The sequence below is a fragment of the Xylocopa sonorina genome, chromosome 4 (genome assembly GCF_050948175.1).
Source record: "Xylocopa sonorina isolate GNS202 chromosome 4, iyXylSono1_principal, whole genome shotgun sequence".
Taxonomy (NCBI): Eukaryota; Metazoa; Arthropoda; class Insecta; order Hymenoptera; family Apidae; genus Xylocopa; species Xylocopa sonorina.
The window spans coordinates 13039033-13061403 of NC_135196.1; the positions used below are offsets into that span (position 1 = coordinate 13039033).

At 47.8% G+C, this 22371-nt stretch overlaps 1 protein-coding gene across 15 annotated transcripts in view; it reads left to right on the forward strand.

The window, feature by feature from the left end:
* LOC143422703 (protein muscleblind) overlaps positions 1-22371 on the forward strand; it is a 339744-nt gene that overhangs the window by 7352 nt on the left and 310021 nt on the right. For 14 of the 15 annotated variants that reach the window (XR_013101750.1, XM_076893526.1, XM_076893529.1 and 11 more), the window contains exons 2-3: positions 8346-10191; positions 10930-11265. Coding sequence is in view for 14 of the 15 variants with exons in the window: in XM_076893526.1 (XP_076749641.1) it covers positions 11080-11265 (186 nt within the window). In the remaining variant the exon portion in view is untranslated. Of the gene's footprint in view, positions 1-8345; positions 10192-10924; positions 11266-22371 lie in introns of all 15 variants that reach the window. The other variant, XM_076893527.1, reaches the window with a different exon arrangement.

Below are 22371 nucleotides of genomic sequence, written 5' to 3' on the forward strand. Positions count from 1 at the left end.
TTTCTATTTGCAATTCAATTTCACTTGAACATTTGACAAATTTACAACGGTGCTGTGCCATTTTGGTGCTCGCTAGGTATTCCTCGGACTTAAAAGCTTCGTTCGATTCGTTTTATTTATTTATTCTTCTCCTGAGGGGGGTGTCGAATTTTTTAATAGAATAACAGTTTGCGCAGACAAATTCAAATCGCGGTGATAATTTTCCAGTCTCGCTCAGCGGTTCAGGAAATATGTTCCGTGGTGAAATCACCGCGGATGCGGCAACTTGTTAATTCATAGGCACTTAAATCCGGAATGTGTGGGTGTATAGCGTGTGTGCGTCGCGTGCATGTGTAGACAAGTGACTGTGTGTGCTCGTACCGATGCCCGCGAATCGACGATCAATATCGCCATTGTTTTCCATTCAGCTGATAATACCGGCGGCATTCGTGGCACGACGTTCGGTCTTATTGTAGAAGTTCGGTCGTTCAGCTTAGTTTCACCGAGGAAAATTTCAGTTGTTTTCGCGTTTAATACTTAGCAAACAACCGGGGCTATTATATTTAGTTGGGCAACTTTCTCCTTGCTAACGATCGATCGTTCGCAATTAGACCCGTAAAGTTCAGTGCACACGGTCGGCGCTCGTCATTTTGCACTGGCCTCGGTATGACGTCGCATCTTGCGTTTTCAACTGTTCGAACGATAAGAATTCCCTCGATTTTGCGTAGGTATGTACGAAGTATATACAGTGCTGGACAAAAGTATTGGCACAGCATGATTGTTATGATAAAAATGCTTATAACTATGAAACAAATTGTTAAAAAGGAAAAATTTGTTTACACGTTTATTTATTTATTATTCTAGATTATTATTTAACAGAAACAGTAATATAAATAAAGTGATATGCGAAATAATAACAAAAACATATTTATTGAGCGTTTTAAGCATGGACAAAAGTATTGGCACATTATACAAAATTTAGTGTAGTTGTATCTCTCCGAAAAAAATCCGATTGTCACTTGATGGTATAGGTAGGGGATTCCCTGATAGTCATTTTTTCTAACAGTCATCCTTAAGTTCAGTCGATTAGCAACATAGGAAATATAACAAGCAACAATGTCAAGAAGAGGGAAAGAAACTACAAGTGAAGAGAGAAAAATAATATTAAATTTGCACAAAATGCGAAAATCTTATAGTGAAATAGCAAAAAGTGTTAATAGAAGTCGATTCACTATTAGAAGTGTCGTAAAACGATTTGAGAATCAATCAGATTTCAAAAGTAGGAATCGAAGTGGACGTCCCTCAAAGTTAACAGTTAGAGAAAAACGGAAAATTGTAAAGGAAGTGAAAATAAATTGTAAATTAAACTCATCACAACTTAGAGCAAAGTTAAATGAAGAAAATAAAAAAGAAGTAAGTTCGAAAACTATACGGAGAGTGTTAAAAGATGCGGGATATTCTGCGTGTGTCGCAAGAAGGAAACCATACATATCCAAGAAGAATCGGAAGATGAGAAAAGAATTTGCAAAAGAATTTATAAAAAAGGATCCCACATTCTGGAATAACGTATTATTTTCAGATGAAACTAAATTTAATATATTTAAATCAGATGGCAGAGTATTAGTTTGGAGAAAGCCAAATACGGAAATGGATCCACAACATTTACAAGCCACTGTGAAACATGGAGGAGGTGGAGTCATGGTATGGGGTTCCATTGCAGCGTCTGGGGTTGGCGAATTAGTATTCATAGATGAGATTATGGACAAATATGTATATTTAAATATATTAAAGGAAAATTTATTTAAAAGTGCTAATAAATTAAATCTCCCGCGTGATTTTTATTTTCAACAAGACCATGATCCAAAACATACTGCCTATATTGTACGACAATGGATCGTTTACAATACCGCACATACATTAAATACCCCACCCCAGAGTCCAGACATGAATCCCATCGAACATGTTTGGAATGAATTAGAAAAAAAAATTAGAAAATATAATATAACAAACAAAAACCAATTAAAAGCTATTATTTTACAAGAATGGAACAATATAGAGCCGGATTTTACAAAAAAATTGGTAACTTCAATGCCAAAACGATTGAAGGAAGTTATCATGAGGAATGGAGGGCCAACCAAATATTAATTTTTAATTTCTAAGTACTTTCAATCATTTGTGCCAATACTTTTGTCCATGCTTAAAACGCTCAATAAATATGTTTTTGTTATTATTTCGCATATCACTTTATTTATATTACTGTTTCTGTTAAATAATAATCTAGAATAATAAATAAATAAACGTGTAAACAAATTTTTCCTTTTTAACAATTTGTTTCATAGTTATAAGCATTTTTATCATAACAATCATGCTGTGCCAATACTTTTGTCCAGCACTGTATATTTGAAAAACTGTATTTTCCGCGTCGTCGATTAATGGCTATAAATTATTAAGATGGCTGGTGGTAGCGTCGCCCTAGGTTGATCCTGTAATTCGACTACGCTTGATGAATTCGAATTCCGAGCAATTTTGATTCGTGTCTGCATTGTCTGTTTCGAAGCAATTTGCACGGTCAGAGTGAGATGGTAACGAGTCTGAATTGAGATAAAAATACATGGATGTATAATAGCACTATTGAATGTATGCATTCAAGTGATGCGGTGATGTCATGAGTAATTGCTAAGTGAAATCATCTGCTGGTTGGGAGGCTTGTATGGATTTTATAAATAGGATGTTACCGTGACACCGAATTTTGTATAAAATAGACTGTTCGCCTCTCGATCTGTGTATATTTTAAGTGTATTTATCAATTCTCCCCCGCGTCGACTGCTTTTGGCTGAAGACGAAAATCCATCGAGTAGATTGCGCGTTCCTTGAAAGAAAACTCGTTAATTGCCACGGAATGTACACCTGTTAACGATTGAAATCGACACGATCGTCAGTGCCTGTGGGCTGGAAGGGTACAATACGGTCGGTTGACATGTTTTCCCAAGCGAAATCAAAACCGGCGCGGAGCACGCTCTTTTTCTTTCTTTTACCTTTCCGTGATTTTTGACTCTTGCCAGCCTTTTAAGGAGATTGTCGGCTAGTGGGTATATTCCTATAGAATTGTGCTCCTTTGTGCCCGGCCATAGAATGAAGGTACCTCGCAGGGAAAACCTTAGTCTGCGGTGCAATAAAAGCCGAAGAGTGTGCGCAGGTAGCACTGGATCGTTCCATCGATCTCCGTTCGCCACGGTTGACATCTATTTCACAGGTGAATCGTTGTGACAGGTGTTAGGCAATTATCGATTATTCCTGGTGTGTCCTCTCTCGACCAATTCGCGTACTTCTGCATACAGGGTGTTCCGTTTTTATCGATATACCAAAATTGTCGTTATCAATCACATCTAACGATCGATCCTCTGGATCTAATGATCTCGCATTCTGTAACGATTAAGAAATTCTGAACGAACGTTAGTACACTAGTAGTTTTAGTTGGGAGCACCTAAAATGTTCTAATAATATTAGTGACTCATCTCGGCTGGGTTTGTAGAAGTCGTGAAACAGCGAGGACGGTTTGCGCAAGAAAAGTCGGAAATTTGCAACGCGCTGCTTGTAAATTCACTAACATTATTAGTTGGTAAGTTGTTGTGGGAGACGGTCCCCAAGTTTCCGCGAACGTCGGAAAGTATGATAAGCGGTAAATTCCATGGGCAATTACTCTTGGCCGCGTTCGTACACGTTTCGTACGGTCCGTAATCTCTTTAATGAACGAACTTCGACGAGTCGAATCGGCCGTGAACGTATGTCGGCGGATATCCAGGAAGTTTCTTGAAGTTCAGCGATGCAGAAACGCGCGAGATCGTCGCGCGCGAGACGACACTGTCGTTCCCCCGTATATACCAGATGCCCTGGAATGCCGGGATGCATATGCAAAAACGAACGCGGGGAAATACTTCTTACCCGGCGCGGGGAAGACATCAGACCGCGTTGGAATTTGCGCGGAGGTTTCAGACTTGCACACAGATGCGCGTAGTCGTACAGTGAATGAGGAAGACGTCTTTCTCTTCGCTGCTTGACTCGGTGAATTTCGAGATCCCTCTAAAGAATCTGCCGCTTCTTCGTTTTTTCTTTTTCCCTCCTTTTCCCTCCTTCCCCCGTCTTTTTATATCTCTTCGTACACAACGCGTACTATAGAACGCAAACGTCCGCCGTTCCTGGAGACTGCCGTAAATATTGTTCCTCAAAAGTATGAGAAGTATACTGTCTTTTCACCTCGACAAATCTGATGCTCGAAAAGTCTATCCCACGATGCGTGCGCTCTAATTTGATTTTACTGGTAACATCTTTGTACTCTTTTTTTTTTTTTAATTAATTGAATATTCCATCCGCGCGAAGTTTATTTCGTCCGATGAAATTAAGTAACGGTCTAATTCGTAACAAATTTGCACAGTTAGAGGAACGATCGGTAATCGTCTGGTCCCTTTTTCGTCCAACTCGAAAGCGTTCTCGATTAACTCACCCCCGATGGAGCACGTTCCACGGCGGCACCGTTCCACGATCCTCGCTACCATAATCTCTATTCATCTAATTAACGACGTCGTTAATTTCACGGAATACGTGCCGGTGTACATGCAGCGAAAGAACAATGTTCACCCGGTAATAATATCGGAACCGGTGTTCCGTCTACCAACCCGTATGCCCAAAATCCTTTTAGCTAATTTAATCGGTCCTAATTCCATTACAGCCAGCGACAACCCTTAAGCTCGTGGGTTGGCGCGTCGGGAGGTGGCCGTTTTCATTGTTTCATTCCCTTAATTTCACTTTCCTTTTTACCATCTACCCTCCGCTTATTTTACTTCTTATTTCGCTTCGTCTCAACCGTTAACCGCGCGGCCAGTTCCGGAGCGCGTTAAATAACGCGGATATCGTTCAGGACTTTAAAGATCGTGATCGATTTCGTGGAAATTTGTACGCGTCGCGTCTCGTTCATCCGCGCGAATCGTTCGAGACTTAATCAAAGTCGAGGGAAGGAAAAATTGTGGAACAGGCTCGCACGAACGATCGAGTGAGTTTCCGCGCGTAACGGCCGCTCGTGTCCGCTCGTTCCACCGTGGATAATCAGAGCCAGTCGATCGGAAAGGCTAAAAATCATTTTTCCCTCCGTCCCCGTTCTCCTTCGCCCAACCCTCTTTTTGTTCTCTGTGTCTCGACGTGGTATGAAACGCCGGTAACTCGTGTATTAGCATGGTTATTCGGATCAGTGGACTTTTACCATCGACCAGAACCTTGCAGCCAGCCGTGCTCGTTTCAAGCGACACGTTGTAAATAGACACACGATGCAACATGGATGCGCCTCGAAGATGAAATGTCATGGTTCTCTCGTGTGATTTGTGTCAAACAGGTGCAGTGGCACGTGCGACGCCATCAAACGCGATTAAACTTGCGTCGATGTATCGGTTCGTTCTATTCAACAAATGATAGGCAAATAGCTTTGATGTTTTTGACGATGGTAATCATGATTACGTACAATCAGGTTCGTTGTCGTTATCATTTTTAACTAGAGACTAAATGGAAGAGCCATTTTTTAAACCCATCTAAACGTAGTCCACGACGACGGCGACGGCGACGACGACGACGACGACGACGACGACGTCAACGATCACGAAAAGTCTGTGTGAGATATTGATTCGGTCGTCCCTCTTTTTCTGCGGTAGTCACGTGAAAGAAGTGGACGAAGCTCGAAGCCGCATTCGTGCACGTATATCGATTCGTCCGAGAGAAAGAGAGAGAGAGAGAGAGAGAGAAAGAGAGAGAGAGAGAGAGAGAGAGAGAGAGAGAGCCGAACGAAGTCTTTCGACTACACGTGAAAAAAAACCACCTAGCTGGGGAAAGATACGTGGGCACACAGCGTCGATTCAGTACCGTCCCCCTGTTCACCTTTTATCTTTTGCAATAGTCAATCATACGGTCGATTATTGTATCTCAATCATCGGCTACTTTGTATTCATTGATCGCTGCGGTTGGTCGTTGGAACGAGAGGTCGGATCTGTTAAGATCCGACCTCGTGCGAATCTTCTACAGAGTGAATGAAAACTAGCGTCTCCTATCTTTTGCGGACACGTTGATTACACACGTTCGATACTCGGGTTGTTATACAGTAATAGGTTTGTAATTAATGCAGCCTCGCGTCTGCGTGGGTCTGTGTTCTAGAAATTATCGGGGTTGTCTGTCTATAGCTCGCTTGTTGGCTGCGTCGAGGATGAGAATGAGAAACATTGAGCGCGAGCGAAGGAACATCTGCGTAGGTACTACTTGCTAGGTCGAATTCATCTATACATGGCCATGTGGAATAAGTTGCAGCCCCTCACAGACTATTCTACATAAAGCGTGGTCGATTACGGGATGAAACGGAGGTTGTAGGTTCGCTTGCATGTCTGAAAACAGTATTCTGCCGACACAATATCCGATTTTCAAAAGGTTTTACCCTATCGTTCGGAAGTTGAATGGAGGACACAGGGGCGGGTAGCTCCCGGTGAACTAACGTAGCACGATCATCGATTGAATTGACCCCTTGCTTCTGGGAATTCGATGAATTATTCGTTGGAAATTGTACGCTCCTCGTCGAAGAAATTGTTAGATAGCAATTTGCGATCCCAATTAGTCGACGACATCATTCCCTTCCCATTACCCCGCGGTATCTTTAGTCGTGAAATATGAATTTTAGAGGAAGCACACGCGCGACAAAGGTAGCGGCGCGGCCGCTTTTCATCCGTGAGAAATTTGAATATCAAGACGATCGTATAGAATTTTATCGAGCAGCGGCGAAATCGAGATCCATTTCCACCAGCAGGTCAAGCGTGTCGCGCGTCGATTCGTTTGAAACGGCGCCCCGGTGATTCTCGCGGCTAGGCCGCGGAAATCCCCGCGAAAACAAACGGTTCAGGCGAAAACGTTTCTCTTCCCAGCATTTTCTACCGCGTTGAACACGCACATACGTCCCCATAACTCTTGTCGGGTAACACGAGAAACGAGCGGAGCGCCTCGGGCACGCTTTTCGTAAGCGGCTTTACTCGCGCGACGGAAAATTGTACCGCTCTCCCTTGAACCTCTTCGCTCGTTTCTTTTCCTTTCGCCTTAACCATCTTTGGGCTTGCACTGTACGGTGATCCGCGAGGGTAGTCGAACGTTTCTCTCTGCGACTCTTAAAAAGCAAAATGTGTCCGTTAAACAGCGCTCCATCTGTTACCGTTTACACTTGTGCTATCAATAGCTCCGTTCCGTTCGATAGCGCTGGTCATCGCCGATTTGCAAGTCAGTCGACGATGAGCTTTCGCACATTTCGATTAAAGTAGTGTTTCCGGTTTGCGTGTGAGAGCCGGCAAGCCTTCGCGTTTCGTAATACTGTTATACTTGCGGAACGATAAGAATACTTCGGCGGTTCTGAACGATAAGATTCGTTCGTTAATTCCAGCGGAATTCTCGTATCGAGCACCAGTAATTTACTTACGCTCCGATAATAACGACCTTAGCCATTTTTCCGCGAACCAGAAAGTCGTATCGGGCTTATGACAAATCTTTTTTTTAAGAACGCTCGTGAACCGGGGGGCTACGACTAATTTAAACAATTCCGTATCGCGGTTATCTAATCTAATCAACGTTTCTTTTTGCACTTTTTTTTTCACGCGAGCAACGTCATAACAGTCGTTCAGCTTTGATTGCTACGAGAGTCAGAGAAAAAGAGCGATAAACGTGACTTAAGGATGTAATAAATTAGGTCTTTCTACGGAGACTGCATCGTTCTGACCGTTGTAACAAATTGCAAAATTTATCAAAGCATTCGTCGGTTATGTAATCGTTACAGCCAATAAACGATACGTCTATCTGTATATAAACAAGTCCGTCTGATTGACTCGTAGTAACACGAATGCGATTGGTTTTCCGAGGATCATCAGCCCTCGACACCATGAAAATGCCTTCACTTACTCGATTACGCGTGCTTGCATTGGTAGTCCTGCGCTTTTTCTACTTTACCTTTGCCCGTTCGCGGCCTTTGCTTGATCATCCATGTATCACGAACCCCGAACATTCTCTACACGTACACGTACTATCATACGTAGATACATGTAAGTAAAGTGCGCGCACACTCTTTTCTCTCTCACTGTTTCTCGCTCTGTCTATCAATCTCGCTCTCTCTCTCTCTCTCTCTTTTTCTCTCTGAAAAGCTAAAAACCTTTCGTCGAGTCTAGTCATCACCCCTCCCAAACCGACGAACCCAGACCCTTCAACCCTTTGCCACCCCCCACCCGCCCCTCTCTAGAAACAAGAAGCATTTTAAGCCTTTGCATCCGCAGTAACGCGAGTTTTCGCTTTTGGTATGTTTCCAGAACAGCAGAATCCGGAGTTCGACCGCGGGAGGAACCAGGAGCGCGCCGAATAAATGACGTAATTCCGAGGAACGGAAACGCAACGTCACTCGCTAACTCGCAATATCCCCCCTTTCCCACCCCACCTTCCGTACCTCCCCCCTTTCTGTCTCTTTCTATTTTGCCGTTTTTCACGACTCTCCGCCACCCTGTACCCCTTTCGTCCGACCCGGCGCACCGCCATCCGTGACCCTTGAACCCCGTTACGATCCGCACAACCGGACCTTTCGCCTCTTTTACCCGCTTTGTCGCCTACCGCCTTCTCTCGTGCTTACTCTCTCTCTCTCTCTCTCTCTCTCTCTTTCTCTGTTTCTCTCTCTCTCTCTCTCTCTCTCTCTCTCCCTCACTCTCGATCTCGATCTCTCGAAACCAGCCTCCAACCTTTCCTGCGTCTCTTCGAGAGATCTGCCATCCCGCCTCCTCTTCCACTACGATTCCGGAGAGTACACCGCCACTTCTTTTGTCCCTTCTCGAAGAGACACGTAGCCGTGGCTAGGGTGACCCTTTCGAAAGAGAGGGGGAAAAAAAAAAGATAGAAGGAATTCGAGAGCTCCATTTCTAGCTCCGTTTCACTCTTACGGCCCACCGCTGCTACCACCACTACTACCCTCTTCGGAGACGTCCTTCCTCGTCCAGTAGATCCTACACACGAGGCACGCGTTAGCTTCAGAACCGGCTTGAAGGACGCCACGACCGGCTTTTTTGAGACACACAGACACGTACACACCTATATATAGATCTCTCTGCAATAAAACTCGAATCGCAGCAACACAGCCAGCCTGTGATTTCGATAAGGAAAACGAGGAAAAGAAAAAGAAAAAATCGAAAAGGAAAGAATCGAACGCGCCTAGAGAGTCGTACACACACATATATATAATATACACACATACACACTCGTGGCGTCGACGTTTAGCTTCTCGAAAGGCTTTCAAGCTTTGCCCAACTACTACGCTCTGGTTGCTAAACCGCGCCCTCTAAAGCCACCATCGAGCGCGTCACGCGAAGATAAAGGAAGAGCGAAGGAGTGATCGATAGAGAAAGAATCGAAAGCGAACCGGAGCAGAAGTCACCGTCGCCTAGAACCACCGAAGCCAGAGCCTAATCACTGTGTCGCCGCTATTACTACACTTTCTTTCACGGTGAAACCCGTGCGTTCCCCCTTCGCCTGTTCTCCGGAAGAACACGCGCTCCTCTTCCGCTGTTGCTGTCCGCTGCCGCCTACGTAACCCCCGCGCCCGATCTACGCCAGTTCGAACAGATTCACCTCTATTCAACGTAGCTAGAATCTAGCGCAACAGCAGCCAGCGAAAATAAATAAGGAAGGGAACGAGGAAAGGAAACGGCCAGAGCTCTCTTTTCTCCTTTCCGCTAACAGCTAACCGTGCAAACAGACCGCCTAGCTGCACTGTCTCACCGTCACAACTAACTCGGCTACGATCGATAACGACGTGTGTTTGATAAAGAGCAACAAGACGATAACGGTGTATATGATCGTCGACGGTCTAAAAATAGTTTAGAATCGCCCGGTACACTGGCGCTGACAATCGCGAGCCTTTTACATACACGGTGTTCGATAATACGCGACAACGAATCGTAGGGAGCTAAAGAGATACCTAGAAGAAAATACTAAATAACCGGACGGACAGTTACCAAGTAAATTTCGCGTTCGTCGATTCGGTTCGCGCGTGTTTTTTCGCGTGATACGTCCTGCAGACGCGGAGGATCATCTTAGTTCTGGAAGATCAGCTACTTACGTTCATGGGACAGTAAGATCGCACCCTGCTCGGTCAAACACTTCTTGCAAAAGGTACCACACATTTATCATAGTAACGCAGCTCGAGGCACTTACGGGATTTCGATGAGCGTCTGCGTGAATGTATACTCGAGGTGGTTGTATTCCGCGCGAGGTGTCCGTTTTCAAATACGTACCTTCCCAACCGTCCCGTATTATCCCCTCGTCTCTGTATCACCGTCGATTCCGATGGAACTCCAATTCTTGTCCACTTGATTCTGAACGAAAAATCGAACGTTTCCATCCGGCGAGGCCGTTCCGTTCCGTTCAAAGAGACAAAGGGTGCAAAGCGGACGCTTCGTAGGTTGCAATTCACACCGGTGGTGCGCGTGCATGAATGGAAAAGTCACGAGTGATTGGGGATACGAACGCGATACGCGCGTGCTACGTGCACCGGGTGAACCAACAAGAGCTGCCATCAAAAGTAACTCGTTGTTTACCGATTTCGTCGGAGGCCGCACGTTTCACGGCTGCATTTTCGTTACGTCGCGTCGCGGTCCTCTGGTATCAACGTTCGCGGTTCGTTGCGTCGACGAAATCAATGAACAACGAGTTTGTTTCTGATCGGTGGTTCTCGTTGACTCGACCGGTGCACACCGGCTAGTCAATGAAGGAGGGAATGGAAACGTCGTTGAATGGACCGTACGAGCGTGAGGGGGCGAATGATTAGCTCGACGAAATCCCCGCAAGTGCCAATGAGTCTCGAGGGCCGGTTTGAATAAAGCAAAACAATTGTATCGTTGGCAAGATCAGCCGGTGCGAAGTGAAACGCTACTAAACACAGGCAAGGCTACGCGGGGAACCGAACAGCCGGGCAGAAAGAAGAGGATTAGTTAAACGGTCAGACTCTGTGTTAGCCCGCCTAAAGGAAGGGTGTCCCACGGTCTTCCAGGACTTGGAAGTATGGCAATGGTCAACGTGAATAACCTACTGAACGGCAAGGACTCCCGATGGCTGCAGCTAGAGGTTTGCAGGGAGTTCCAGCGCAACAAGTGCACCAGGCCCGACACGGAGTGCAAGTTCGCCCATCCGCCAGCTAACGTCGAGGTGCAGAACGGACGGGTCACCGCTTGCTACGACAGTATCAAGGTAACAAACCATTCTATAATCGCGTTCGCACCAGTTTACTACGGATAATCGAGCTTATTTTCCTCTGCCTGCCAATGGATTTTATCCTTCTCTATCGCGACCCGCGCATACACGCGCTTACGATCCACGCGTACGTGATATCTATTTAGGTCGCTTATGTTGGGTGCTCTCTTAGAATCTTATTCCCGAGGAAAATCGTGGGAGAATGCGTCGATCGTTTCAGATGGAAATTCTTATAAATTAATTGAAACTAATTTTAATTGAAACGTAAACGGATCTACGAAGTTTCCATCGTAAACCATCGATGCTAGATCAGTTTGCTATAACGAGAACACACGACAAATTTTAATCTACGTATGTATATATACACATAACTTCCAATTACACGTAATCGTGCGATTTATCAGAGACTTATCGTCCATTGAGCGGGCGCGTTTCATATCTACTCATTTTTTTATCCGCCATTCCTCGCAATGGTACACGTTTCCGCGCGAGTTTCTCAGTTTAATAATCGGCACGGCCTTTTCTCTCACGAAAATTCATCCTGGAGATTTTCAATTCCGCGTAACGAATAGAGAAGATTTCTAATAAAGCTGTCGCCTTATAAATCGCCCGGGTAAGAGCAAACACGTGTACGTAGGAGAAAAAAAGATACGAGCAGGGCGCGGCTCGAATCTCTCGCCCCGCCATGGATATTGAATTCGAGGGTTGCATTTGCAGTTATTAATAGCGACAATTACTCAACGCGTCGCGAGGCTGAGTTACAGAACCGATCGATAGGGTTGATGAATCAGAACCGACTTTGCGTGGGTAGGTGCCGCGCAAAAATTGCAAATTCCCTCGCTAATAGCCTCGACAAACTTTGGGGAGACTTTACTGTTCGTACACGCGAGACCATCATCCCCTGTACATCAGAGTCACAAACGTAGAAATTTAATTTTTCGTCAGAGAATGCTTCCCCCGTTCTCGAGACGATGTTTTATAATTAATTCGATCTCTCGTCGTTGTTTCTATCGCGCGGGATCCGGACACGTGCGAGGGAACGTGACTCCATGGCCATTTTTCTAACCTCCGCTTTTATTTCCTCTCTCCCGCTCAGTTTTGCGAAATTAAGTTCGATGATTAAACGGTCAGATTATTCTTGATGTCGGTCGCGCTGCGTACGACGATGGTGTACGTCAACGTCGACAATGATGTATACGTCGTCGGTACGCGAGAGGCCGGGGCCGCGACGGACGAGTCGTCGTTTAATTCTGGAAGCTATTAATGTCGGTGGAGGCCCGGCTGAAAGGCCGAGTTGTCCGTCGATCCTCGGCCATCTCTTCGCCTCGTTTGCTGCTCGCACGTTCTTACTCAATAGTGGCACTCGTTACGTTTAATCGCCCCGACCGAATAGAACAGCACGTCCATACGGACGTAGGTTTAATGGGCCCGTGCTTCTGCACCCTGTACTCGTTTGTACTTGATTACCGGTACACGCAGGAACTCGTGGAATTATCCGCGCACGCTTTTTCCCCTTTTCCTTTCATCGGTGCTGGCCATTCACGGAATTCGGGAAACATTTTACGTAGAGATTCGGCTCCGTCGTATTTCCGTGCTGCACCCACGCTACAATCGCACCCGTGTTCTCACGTGGGCCCCCTCGAACTCAGATTTGGGTGACGGCATGATTTTAGCCCGGGGCCAGTGTTTGGTTAGTACTTGAAATTTCATGTGGGTTGTGTCACTACTTTACTTGCATCAGGGTGACACGCGACTTTTCATGTGGGTTGCTACCCGTATTCGAGTGCCACTCTAAGACACCAGAAGGCCCTCGTCACCCATGTTTTCGGGTTCCACGGGTGGGACTCGTACTCGTATCGTACGTGGAATTAGAATATCTGAAGGAATTCTTTTCACAACGCGTTTCAGAAGCAGAGGCGGCAGATATATTCGAGTAGTGGGTCTCGTAAAAGTTTTAACGTTACAGAATAGCACTCTCATTTTCCAAATGTTCGTTCAATTTCCAATTGCCCTGTGAAACGTGAATAGAAATATATCGTCGCGAATGGTAATAGAACGGCACCTTAGTGCTCTCCACGGAGTACAAGAGGAAGCTTGTAGCCTCCGAAGGCGCGAATCGATATTACCCGAGAGAAATATTAGTAATAAACTATTGCATTAAGTACACGAGTGTTTCGGCTGGCCGTGGGGAACCACCCCCTCGGGCCTCACCTTTATAACAGAGTCCGTCTCTCGTTTCTTGCGCCGTTTAGACGGCAGAAGTGCGGCTCTTCTTACGCTCGACCGATGAAATAAAGGCTCATTTTTCGAGCCCGGGAATAGGAGGGGAAATGGCCGTCTATTGCCGTTTCGTACGTCTACCATTCGCGTTTAATGTTCGTGAGTATCGTACGGTAAAAGCTAGATTAATTTGCCGGAAGGAAGAAAATTGTAGGCCGAAAATCGGGGCTATTCTTTCGCGCGCCATCCCTTGGCATCGTCGAGAGGGTTCACGACGCGTAAGTAACGACTCCCGATGGCCCCGTAGATTATCCCTGTGCACGCGGATAATTCGCGTGATCGCACGAATTACACGGATTCCTCGACGATACACGAGGCACGGACGAAATTTTTTACATTCCCAGACAAAAGCATGGAGAAATATTCAATTATTTTTTACGCGCGACGGTAAAACTCGGTTGGACCACTCGGATTCGCGATTGGTTTCAGTAGGGTACAAGGGTGACGACGGATGGTACGCGTAACATTTCTACGTAGCAGTCGGTATCGCCGTGAAATTCGTATCGTTCGATTCCAATTAGGTCGATTGGCTGATCGCAGGATATTAAAGTAGACCTTCGGCTTAATCGGCGGCGTTCTCCATTGGAATATACAATGTAGGAGGCTGCGGTCGCTTAATATTTAAGCAGGAACATGACCGGGTTTAGAAACCGTCGGGGCGACGAACGTCTTTGTCTCCCGGGGCTCTTTTCGCCTCCCAACCCTCCATCGGAAACCCTTCACCCGTTCCCTCGGGGGTGTAGCGGGCAGGCGAGCGCCGCTCTAGCTCTTATTCACCTCGGCGTTATCGATTCCAATTACCTTAAAACTTTCAATTAATTTGACTGTCAAGCGTTTTACGCGGCGTGGAACGACGACATCGGGTGCGCCAGCCATTTCTCGGTCGCAGATGTCGCGGGTTTCCCCGCTCGAAAACTCCTGCCAGCGCGGCTGTTTTATCGGCCCGTCACGCCCCGCCGACGATTGGACTTTCTTTCTTCCTTTGTCGCTCGTATCCCATCCTGCTCTCTGCGGCCCTTACACACGCGTACCGGAACCTTACACGTACAGGTACGTCCACCCACGGTGAACGTGGATCGGTGGATGCGTTTTTTCCCTCCCTTCCTCTCTCTCTCTCTCTTCGTTCGTTCCACCGGTTTCCAATTCGCATGCGACCTGGTACGCGGCACGATAAAGCCTCGTTCCCACGCTGATAATTCGGGGACGGGCATAGGGAACGAAGCGGCGCGTTTAGTGATCTGTGAACTATATAGTTCTGCTGGTAGCGTTGCGAGCGATTGTGAACGCGAAACGGAACGTACGAACGAGGTACGACCGTGTGTGCGTATAGTTGGGTTAAGTCGCGAGTTACTTGGCAAATTTTATATTTGTTTACTTGGTAATTAAAACCGCTGGTGTTAATAACGTTGCTTGTTCGGGATTAGTATCGTGACCGAAATCTTCCATTAGATCGTAACGGTGATAAAAGGGGGATGCTAATTGCGAGTGTACGATTGGCATCGTTGGGGAACCATTTGTTTCGTTTTAGCTTCGTTTTAGCGGCAGGATCGGAGTCCAGCGTCTAGACAGCATTCGAATGGATTAATTAGTGGAATGGCGATAACTTATTGTTAGTTTGATCAGACTCGGTTTGGTGGCCTTGGGTATGTCTCTATGCTCGAGAGTGCTATTAATTGTACGTATAAATTTAATACCGTATTTATAGAGACCGTGCTCTCCATATCGTGTGCACCTCTCAGCGTCGCCCTAAATTAGCGTACATCTCCTTGGGAGATACCGCGGGGGATGATGGGCGAGGGTCGAAGGAAAGTAAAAATCGCGGACACGTTGCTCTAACGAGCGAGTCTGATTCATTATAGCCGTGAACGGAAGATTGATACCCGATGACGCAATAGTGTTAAGCGTTTCAGGGCGCACAAAAGAGTGGTTTTAATCGATTGAGCTGTATTCCGGTTATCTTCGGGCGTAATATTTCAGCCGGCTGCCACCTACGCGAATAATTCGCTGCCGTGAGACAATTCCGTCGCTGGCTGGGATATATATGCGACGCGGTTCGTGTTTTCAGACAGTGAAAGATCATGAGATATCTTGTTTCTCTGTTAGGCCGAGGGAAGATTGATAAGTTCTGTGACGAGCTATTTTTGCCCCTGGTTACGTTCTCGGTTATTGCGACCAGCTTTTTGCTAATTGGACAATCTTCTAGGGCAACTGTATACCGTATTTACGATATCATACACATCGATGATATACTATCGACAACGATGAAACGATACTTTAATTAAACACGGAAATTTTCCGCGACTGGGTAAATCTTCCATTCAGCGATCTCTCGAGGACTCGTCTGCAACGTTGACCGCTGCGCATCGTGAGAGGCGTCGTTCATCGCCAGCAGCGAGGCGATCGCTCGCGATCTTCGCGGCAAAAACTGGCACGGTACCAAAAATCGCGTTTCCGGATAGCGTCACGGGGCGCGATTGGCGTTTCGCGGTACGCGCGCGAGTGTTTTCCCCGGGTGGAGGCGCGTACAGTAACTTTAGATACTCGGTGGTGTTTCACCGGGCAACGGCAGCGTCGTATTTCCGTGACGGGATCAGAAAATCGCATCGGTAGAGCGGGAAAACGAGGATGAGAGGGAGAGAGAGATAGGTTTCACGGTAGCAGACACGAAAAACATAGTTAACAGCTGCTACAGTGGCCGCCACAACCGGCGCGGGTATCAGCGTCGGCGTCGGCGTCGTGGCGGTGCCGCTGGCTTCCTCTTCGTCTCACTCTCGCTTTCCGTCTCAGTTCTCGTCCACCCTGTACCCTCCTGCACCTGTCACGTCCGTTAACGCGCGACTAAAATACGAAACGACGTTAGACTCGTGAGCGGAATCGTTCCACGGGACAAAACCTTTCGTTCGACGTGGCTGCATCTACGTATCGCCGACCTGTGCTCGTCGACTTCCTCGATGCATATTAAGCGCTGGGCGGCTGGGCTTTCAAGCCCCGCAGGATCGCTCGAAACGGAATTTTTACTTGCCTCTACGTCGGTGAGCGAAAATCGTAGTTCGCAAACTCCATTTTTGGTTTATACACATATACGGACTAGCATGAAAATTGTTCGAGATTCCACTGTCTTTGGTCGCAGGAAAAACTTTGTACTTTTTAGTGACAGCAAGAATTTAACGGCTATGTTATAAATTGCGATGTGGACATTCGTTTCTTCACTCGTTATATAAGCATCCTGTTTTTCTCTCACGCGAGTTACCTGTTCTCGGTTCTCTGAAATTCGTATTTGCCACAACGGAATTATTATCTGGCTGTAACGTTGAGCAACGTTCCTCACCGTTCGCCGGGAAAGAAACAAGCGTATCGAGTGATGTCATAGCAGACGGTCGAAACTTTTCGAGTGGTGGACACAGTATCCGTTGATGGCTTAGGTAGCATTTGACTGGGTCGATCCAATCGACTGATCCGATTTCCAGAAGTAGGATTTACCTCTGCTTCTGTGTGGCGTACGTGTGTTGTTTCGAATATTCGGTATCGTACACGATCGTCGACAGCCTGTGCTCCTTAAGCCGAGCACGGCCAACCCCTCGAAGTTCTCCGGATCGAGTTTTCCGCTCGAAATTTGTGCGTCGTTACCGAATATCAATTACACAAGAAAGAAACGCGAAAACCGTACGGCACGCGCAGCCTAAAGTTTTTAAACGGAGAGGTGGTACAATTGGCGAACATCGAGGGACACTTGTCAGCAACGTGCACCGGGCCAAGGGGTGAGACGTTTTTTCAGCCCCGTCTTTCGTCGTGGGGGCAAAGGCCGCGACGCATCGTCGGAGCGTCTGACCTTCTTTCCGTGTAAGGCACGCGATCCCCGGCGTGCCACGAGTTCATTCGATTCATTCGTTGGCATCGTACCGTCGGATGCTGTGCGCGTCGCGACGCTTGCGAGGTGGGAGGAAGAGAGATAGCGAGCCCCAGACGGGGATGGTAGGGTCGAGGATTTATATTTATCGCGGTCCACGGTTCCCCGTTGGTCGTCGGTTCTTTTCAGGCTCGCTCAGAATTCGGCGCGTTAACGCGTTCCTACGGGGTGGCGCACGGGGGCACGGGAGGGAATAGGGAAAATCGTAAAGTCCCATGATATATGTTAAGGAGGGCGATCAACGGCGGGCGCAACGAGACGAATGGATATATAGAGGGTGTGCCCGCTTATAGCCTGTGCATTGTTAGTTTCGGAATCGATTCGAGCCGGCGACGACACGCGGCAGACAGACAGCCCGGAGAACGTTCTCTCTGTTACCTAGGCCGACCAGCCAACCAGGAGAGACAGACAGGCGAGGCTAGGCAGCCAGACTGGCAGGTTCTCGTGTATTACTTCTAGCCCACAAACTACGCCTCTTCTCCTTCCCGATATTACCTCTCTGATATCTCGGAGTGCTCGCCGGAATATCTTACGTAGGAACCGTCTCTAAACGTTTGCCATTCCAGCCGAGTGGAAATTCATTTAATTGCCTCGAAAGATCAAGAGCTCTTCTCTCTCTTTGCCGTATCTCTTAGCCGCTTCCCCCGTCCGCCTTTGGCGCACCTTTTTTCGCCGATTCCCTGTCTTCTCTTTCTCCTCCCGGTCCCTCGAGGAGCGCAGTTTTCGCGTACCTATGTACGCGTACCTCTACGTACACGCTGTCTACGTACACGCGTGTCGAGTAGACACGGTTCTATCGCTTTCGCTTCCCTTCTTCGTACGCTCGGAACATCTAGGGAGGCGACGGGGGGAAGCGGCGGGGAAAGAAAGTGATTCGACGATGCGTGGAGATGCCTGGGATGCTCCTCGATTAGTCGATCGGAAATTTATTTTCTTATCGTGCGCGTGGGAAATGGAAACACACGGTTGTTGATGTTTCATTTCTTCCTCCTGTTCGTTCGTTACGGAAACCAAGTCCGATAATTGTCGTGAATAAAATGCTCGCTGGAAAGCAAGTGTCAACGGGGGTTTCTCTCGGAAGTATAGAATATTACTAGATTGTAACAGGGATGGGAGATGGAGGAGTCAGTTCCCGATCGCAGCCCTTTATCGCATCGATTCGCTGTACCGCTCCACGCTCGCGTCTCTCCATTCACCGGTCGAACGAAAGGCGGACGCGTGTAATCCTCGTTCCACTCGTGTTTCGACTGGTCTGAAAGAGTTTTTCGAAAGAGCGCCTGGCATACCAATTATACACAAGCCTGGCTCATAAGCCGGTAACCAACGGCCCGTGTATACGTATGTGATCGCGGGTCACAGAGAACCGGCCGGGTGCTTCACCAAGGGGTGAAACGAAAAATCGTACAGGTGCGCTGCCCACCTAGGTTACCCGTCTATGGCTTTCACGTAATTTACGGCTGAACGGCATTAGCCGCAATGCCTGTAATAGAACTGTTCAAGCCAATGGCGGCGACCGCTTCCGCTGCGAGGGCTGTAGCCATAGAGAAGGGATCAAGTTCAATATGTATTCACGAATTCGAGGTAATTCCTATAGAAAATTTTACTTGTCCAGTACCACTCGTGGAGGATAATAGCTAATTACACGTGCTTTATTGGAACAACGCAGAATTAAATGTCACATCGTATCAACCCCCTAACGAGCCCCGCGTAGTTATCGAGAGAGTAGATATCGCGTCTCCTCGATTCGATCGACGAGTACTTCGAAAACTGCCCTCGTCTAAACTCTAAGCAATACTTGGGACTATTATTGGCTCCGTTCTTCCAAGTATCCGCGAACCGTTCGAAAACTGTCCAGTCAGATTCGAATCGACTCGCAATATACTTGGTCCCATCGTTGGTTGGAGGAAGCGGTCGTATCGTCGGCCGAAGGAAGAGTGATGAGGCGAGATTCGAGGGGACGGATAAAGGGTGGTCCTCGTGGCTGCCACCCTTGCCGCTCCCTCGCTCTACTCTGCACATGGGGCGCTGGAGGGAGGAGGCTGCAACGAGCGTGCATTTCCGTGCGTGTCGTGGGGATGCAACTGGCCAGAGGGGCAACGGGGAGCGCGCGGATGGCATTCTGTGGTCAGTCCAGTATGTGCCTATATGCCGTCATGTGTTATCGATTCCTGGCCCGGAGCCCTGCTTCCTCCGTGCCTATACCCATGCCAGACGGTATAGTTGCTTGTCCTGAGCTATGCGAGATAAACCCTTCTCTCCAGTCTGCATCGTCTTTCTGCGTGCTTCGCGATCTCCCTTTTTTCCTCGATTTACCTGCCCTCTCTATATACGTATCTCGGTGTCGCGTTCAACCGGTCCAGTTAAATCCGTAGTTCGACTACTGGTCTCGATGATCTGGGAATGTGTATCGAGCTATTTTCGACTAAGTTCAACAATGGACCAATCTATTCTCTTCCCCTGAATTAATTAACGCCAGTTATATCGGACATGTTTCCCTCCCGTTCTCTCTGTTCTTTAATTATAGCAACGCGAATCACTGCTGGAGTTGGTGGCAGAATTAATGGGGAAAACGGCGAAAATAAGCTTAGTACTGTTGCTAAGTGGCGCGCGAACTTTCAGTGGCAAAACAACGGAATTATCGCGTCATAAATTGCCGGTGGCGCGCGCTTAGCCTAAACGCTACAACTATTCTCGGGCCCACCGAAAGACGGTGCATGGATTTACCCTTTCTAATACCGCTCTCTCGGCGGCCTCTTCGTCGCGCGACGATGTTTGTCGATCGGTCGATACATGTCCTGCATCTATATGTATATCTGAGAATTCTGACGTCACTATGTATAAGCGGAATCGTTCGTAGCTGCAGACAGGGTCGTACGTTCCCATCAGCTTGTCACTTCGCGTAACTCACCCTCCGTTTTTACGAAAATTTTCCAAATACTTTGGCTACATCTTTTTTTAACTCGTCTATATCTGAAACGAAAGTTAGGACGATAGTAATTTTCTAGTCGTTTCGTTGTAGCATGAACTCGAGAGTTTACAGAGAATAAAGTCGATCGATTCGTGCGACTCGTCATTGGCTGGTTGATCGATTCGGTTGGAAACTTCTCAGTGAGAAAGCGATCCGTAGTTGCGACTCGGTTTCGGTTCAAATCGTCGCCGGGATTACGGTGCAGGAAGTGGTTTTCCTCGGTGGAATTATCTATCTACTAGGCTTTCACCAGCCCGGGGTTTTGTCGTTCGTTGTTGTTGGAGTCTTCCGGGTGTAAGCCGTATCCTTTTAGAAGAGCGCCGCGACATTTCACTGGCGCGGCGCGTCGCCGTTGGCTTCGTCAGAAGTCTGAGAACGCGCTAATGAAGTGCTGATCGCTGCTTTCTCAGACCCTTAGCGGAGCTATCTCCAACGCCGGAGAGAAACTTCATCGCGAATCCGCTCGAGTGCCTATTGGACTTCTACCCGGAAGCTAGTTTACGGGATCGCGTAAATGCGACGCGCAAGTTTGCACCCTCTTGGCGGACCATCGCGAGATTTATTCGCAGCAACGAAGGGGGCGCTCTTTCAATTTCGCGTTCGATACTCGAATGCACGGGGAACTGCATGGCCTCGTGGCAACTTCGATGCGTGCACCTCAGAGGAGAGAGGGAGGAAGTACGCGAGTTCGAGCGTACGCGTTGCGTGACTCCGTACGTCACTCGGCATTCACGCTCGTGGCGCGCGTCCTCCATTTCTAAATACAATAAAGAGGTACACCGGTGCGCGTAACACGGGCTTAGTTAGATAACGCTGTTGCGAAACCCGACTGGCTTCCTATTGTCGATCCTACAACGCGTCGTGCCTCTTTGAAATTCATCCGTGAGTCACCGTGCATGGTACACGCCGCGGTACCGTTTGGGTATACACTTTTGCTTTCGTTTGTATTCAAAGAGGGGTCTCCTCCTCCAGAAGCATCGCCTGATTTTCTTGACCTCGCGACCCGCGCGAACGGCGACCAGTTTCTCGCGTGACTCGAATCTTTTAGTGAGCATAGGATTCCTTGAATCCAGCTGCGATGCGTGGAGATGTCGATCGAATTCTCACGGAAGTGCTCGTCGTCGCGCGCAACGAAACGCACCGGTCCCTCCATTTTGGTTCACACGCCTCGTTCCATCGGCTACGTTCAATGTCATTAGCCGCGTGGAAACGGCAACGAAGCGTCGTTACTCGACGCAGTGGCGGGATAATTTCTTCCCAGGCTCGAGTTTTGTAGGTCGCGGCGACGAGGCTTCGGGTGAGCCGCGTTTTTCGCCGTTTGAAAATCGCGGAAGTAGGCCAGAGCCGTGGCCACGCGGAAGGAACAACGGGGGATGAATCCCCCGTCGCGTCGTACACGCGGAGAATACGTTCCTTTCCGGTTTCACCGCGTACGTGTAAAGATAATAAAAAAGCCGGCCGGTGGAAATAGTCGTGGCCGCGCGCGATAACCGACTAAACCGGTGCCCGCACAATAGCCCCGCGTACAACCGTGCGTGAAACACGTTCAAGTGCGAACGCCGCTGGAGGAGTTTTAATGATCCCTGGCTCGGCGGTATATTCCGCGGCATTTTTCCTGTCGCGTCCTCTCTTTTTTTCCCTACTCGTGCGCGTGTCGGTGGCTCTCTTTTTTTCCCCACCGACCCTTCTCGTCGCGATTCCGTGAATTTTCAACGCGTGCGCCAATTCTCTCTCTGTGCCGTGATAGTTCTGATCTGGAAGGGGTTGCGTCGCGTGTATGTTGTTGAAAGTAGGACCGATCTGCCTGGAGGAGTCTGGAACGGTGGTATTTCTAGAGGCGATCGAAAGAGTCCAGTGCGTCTCGTAAAAATATTCCCATTATTGCTACGATGGAACATTAATCCGTACATCGACTATCGAGAGAGCCCGCGAGGCGAGCAAGATTCGA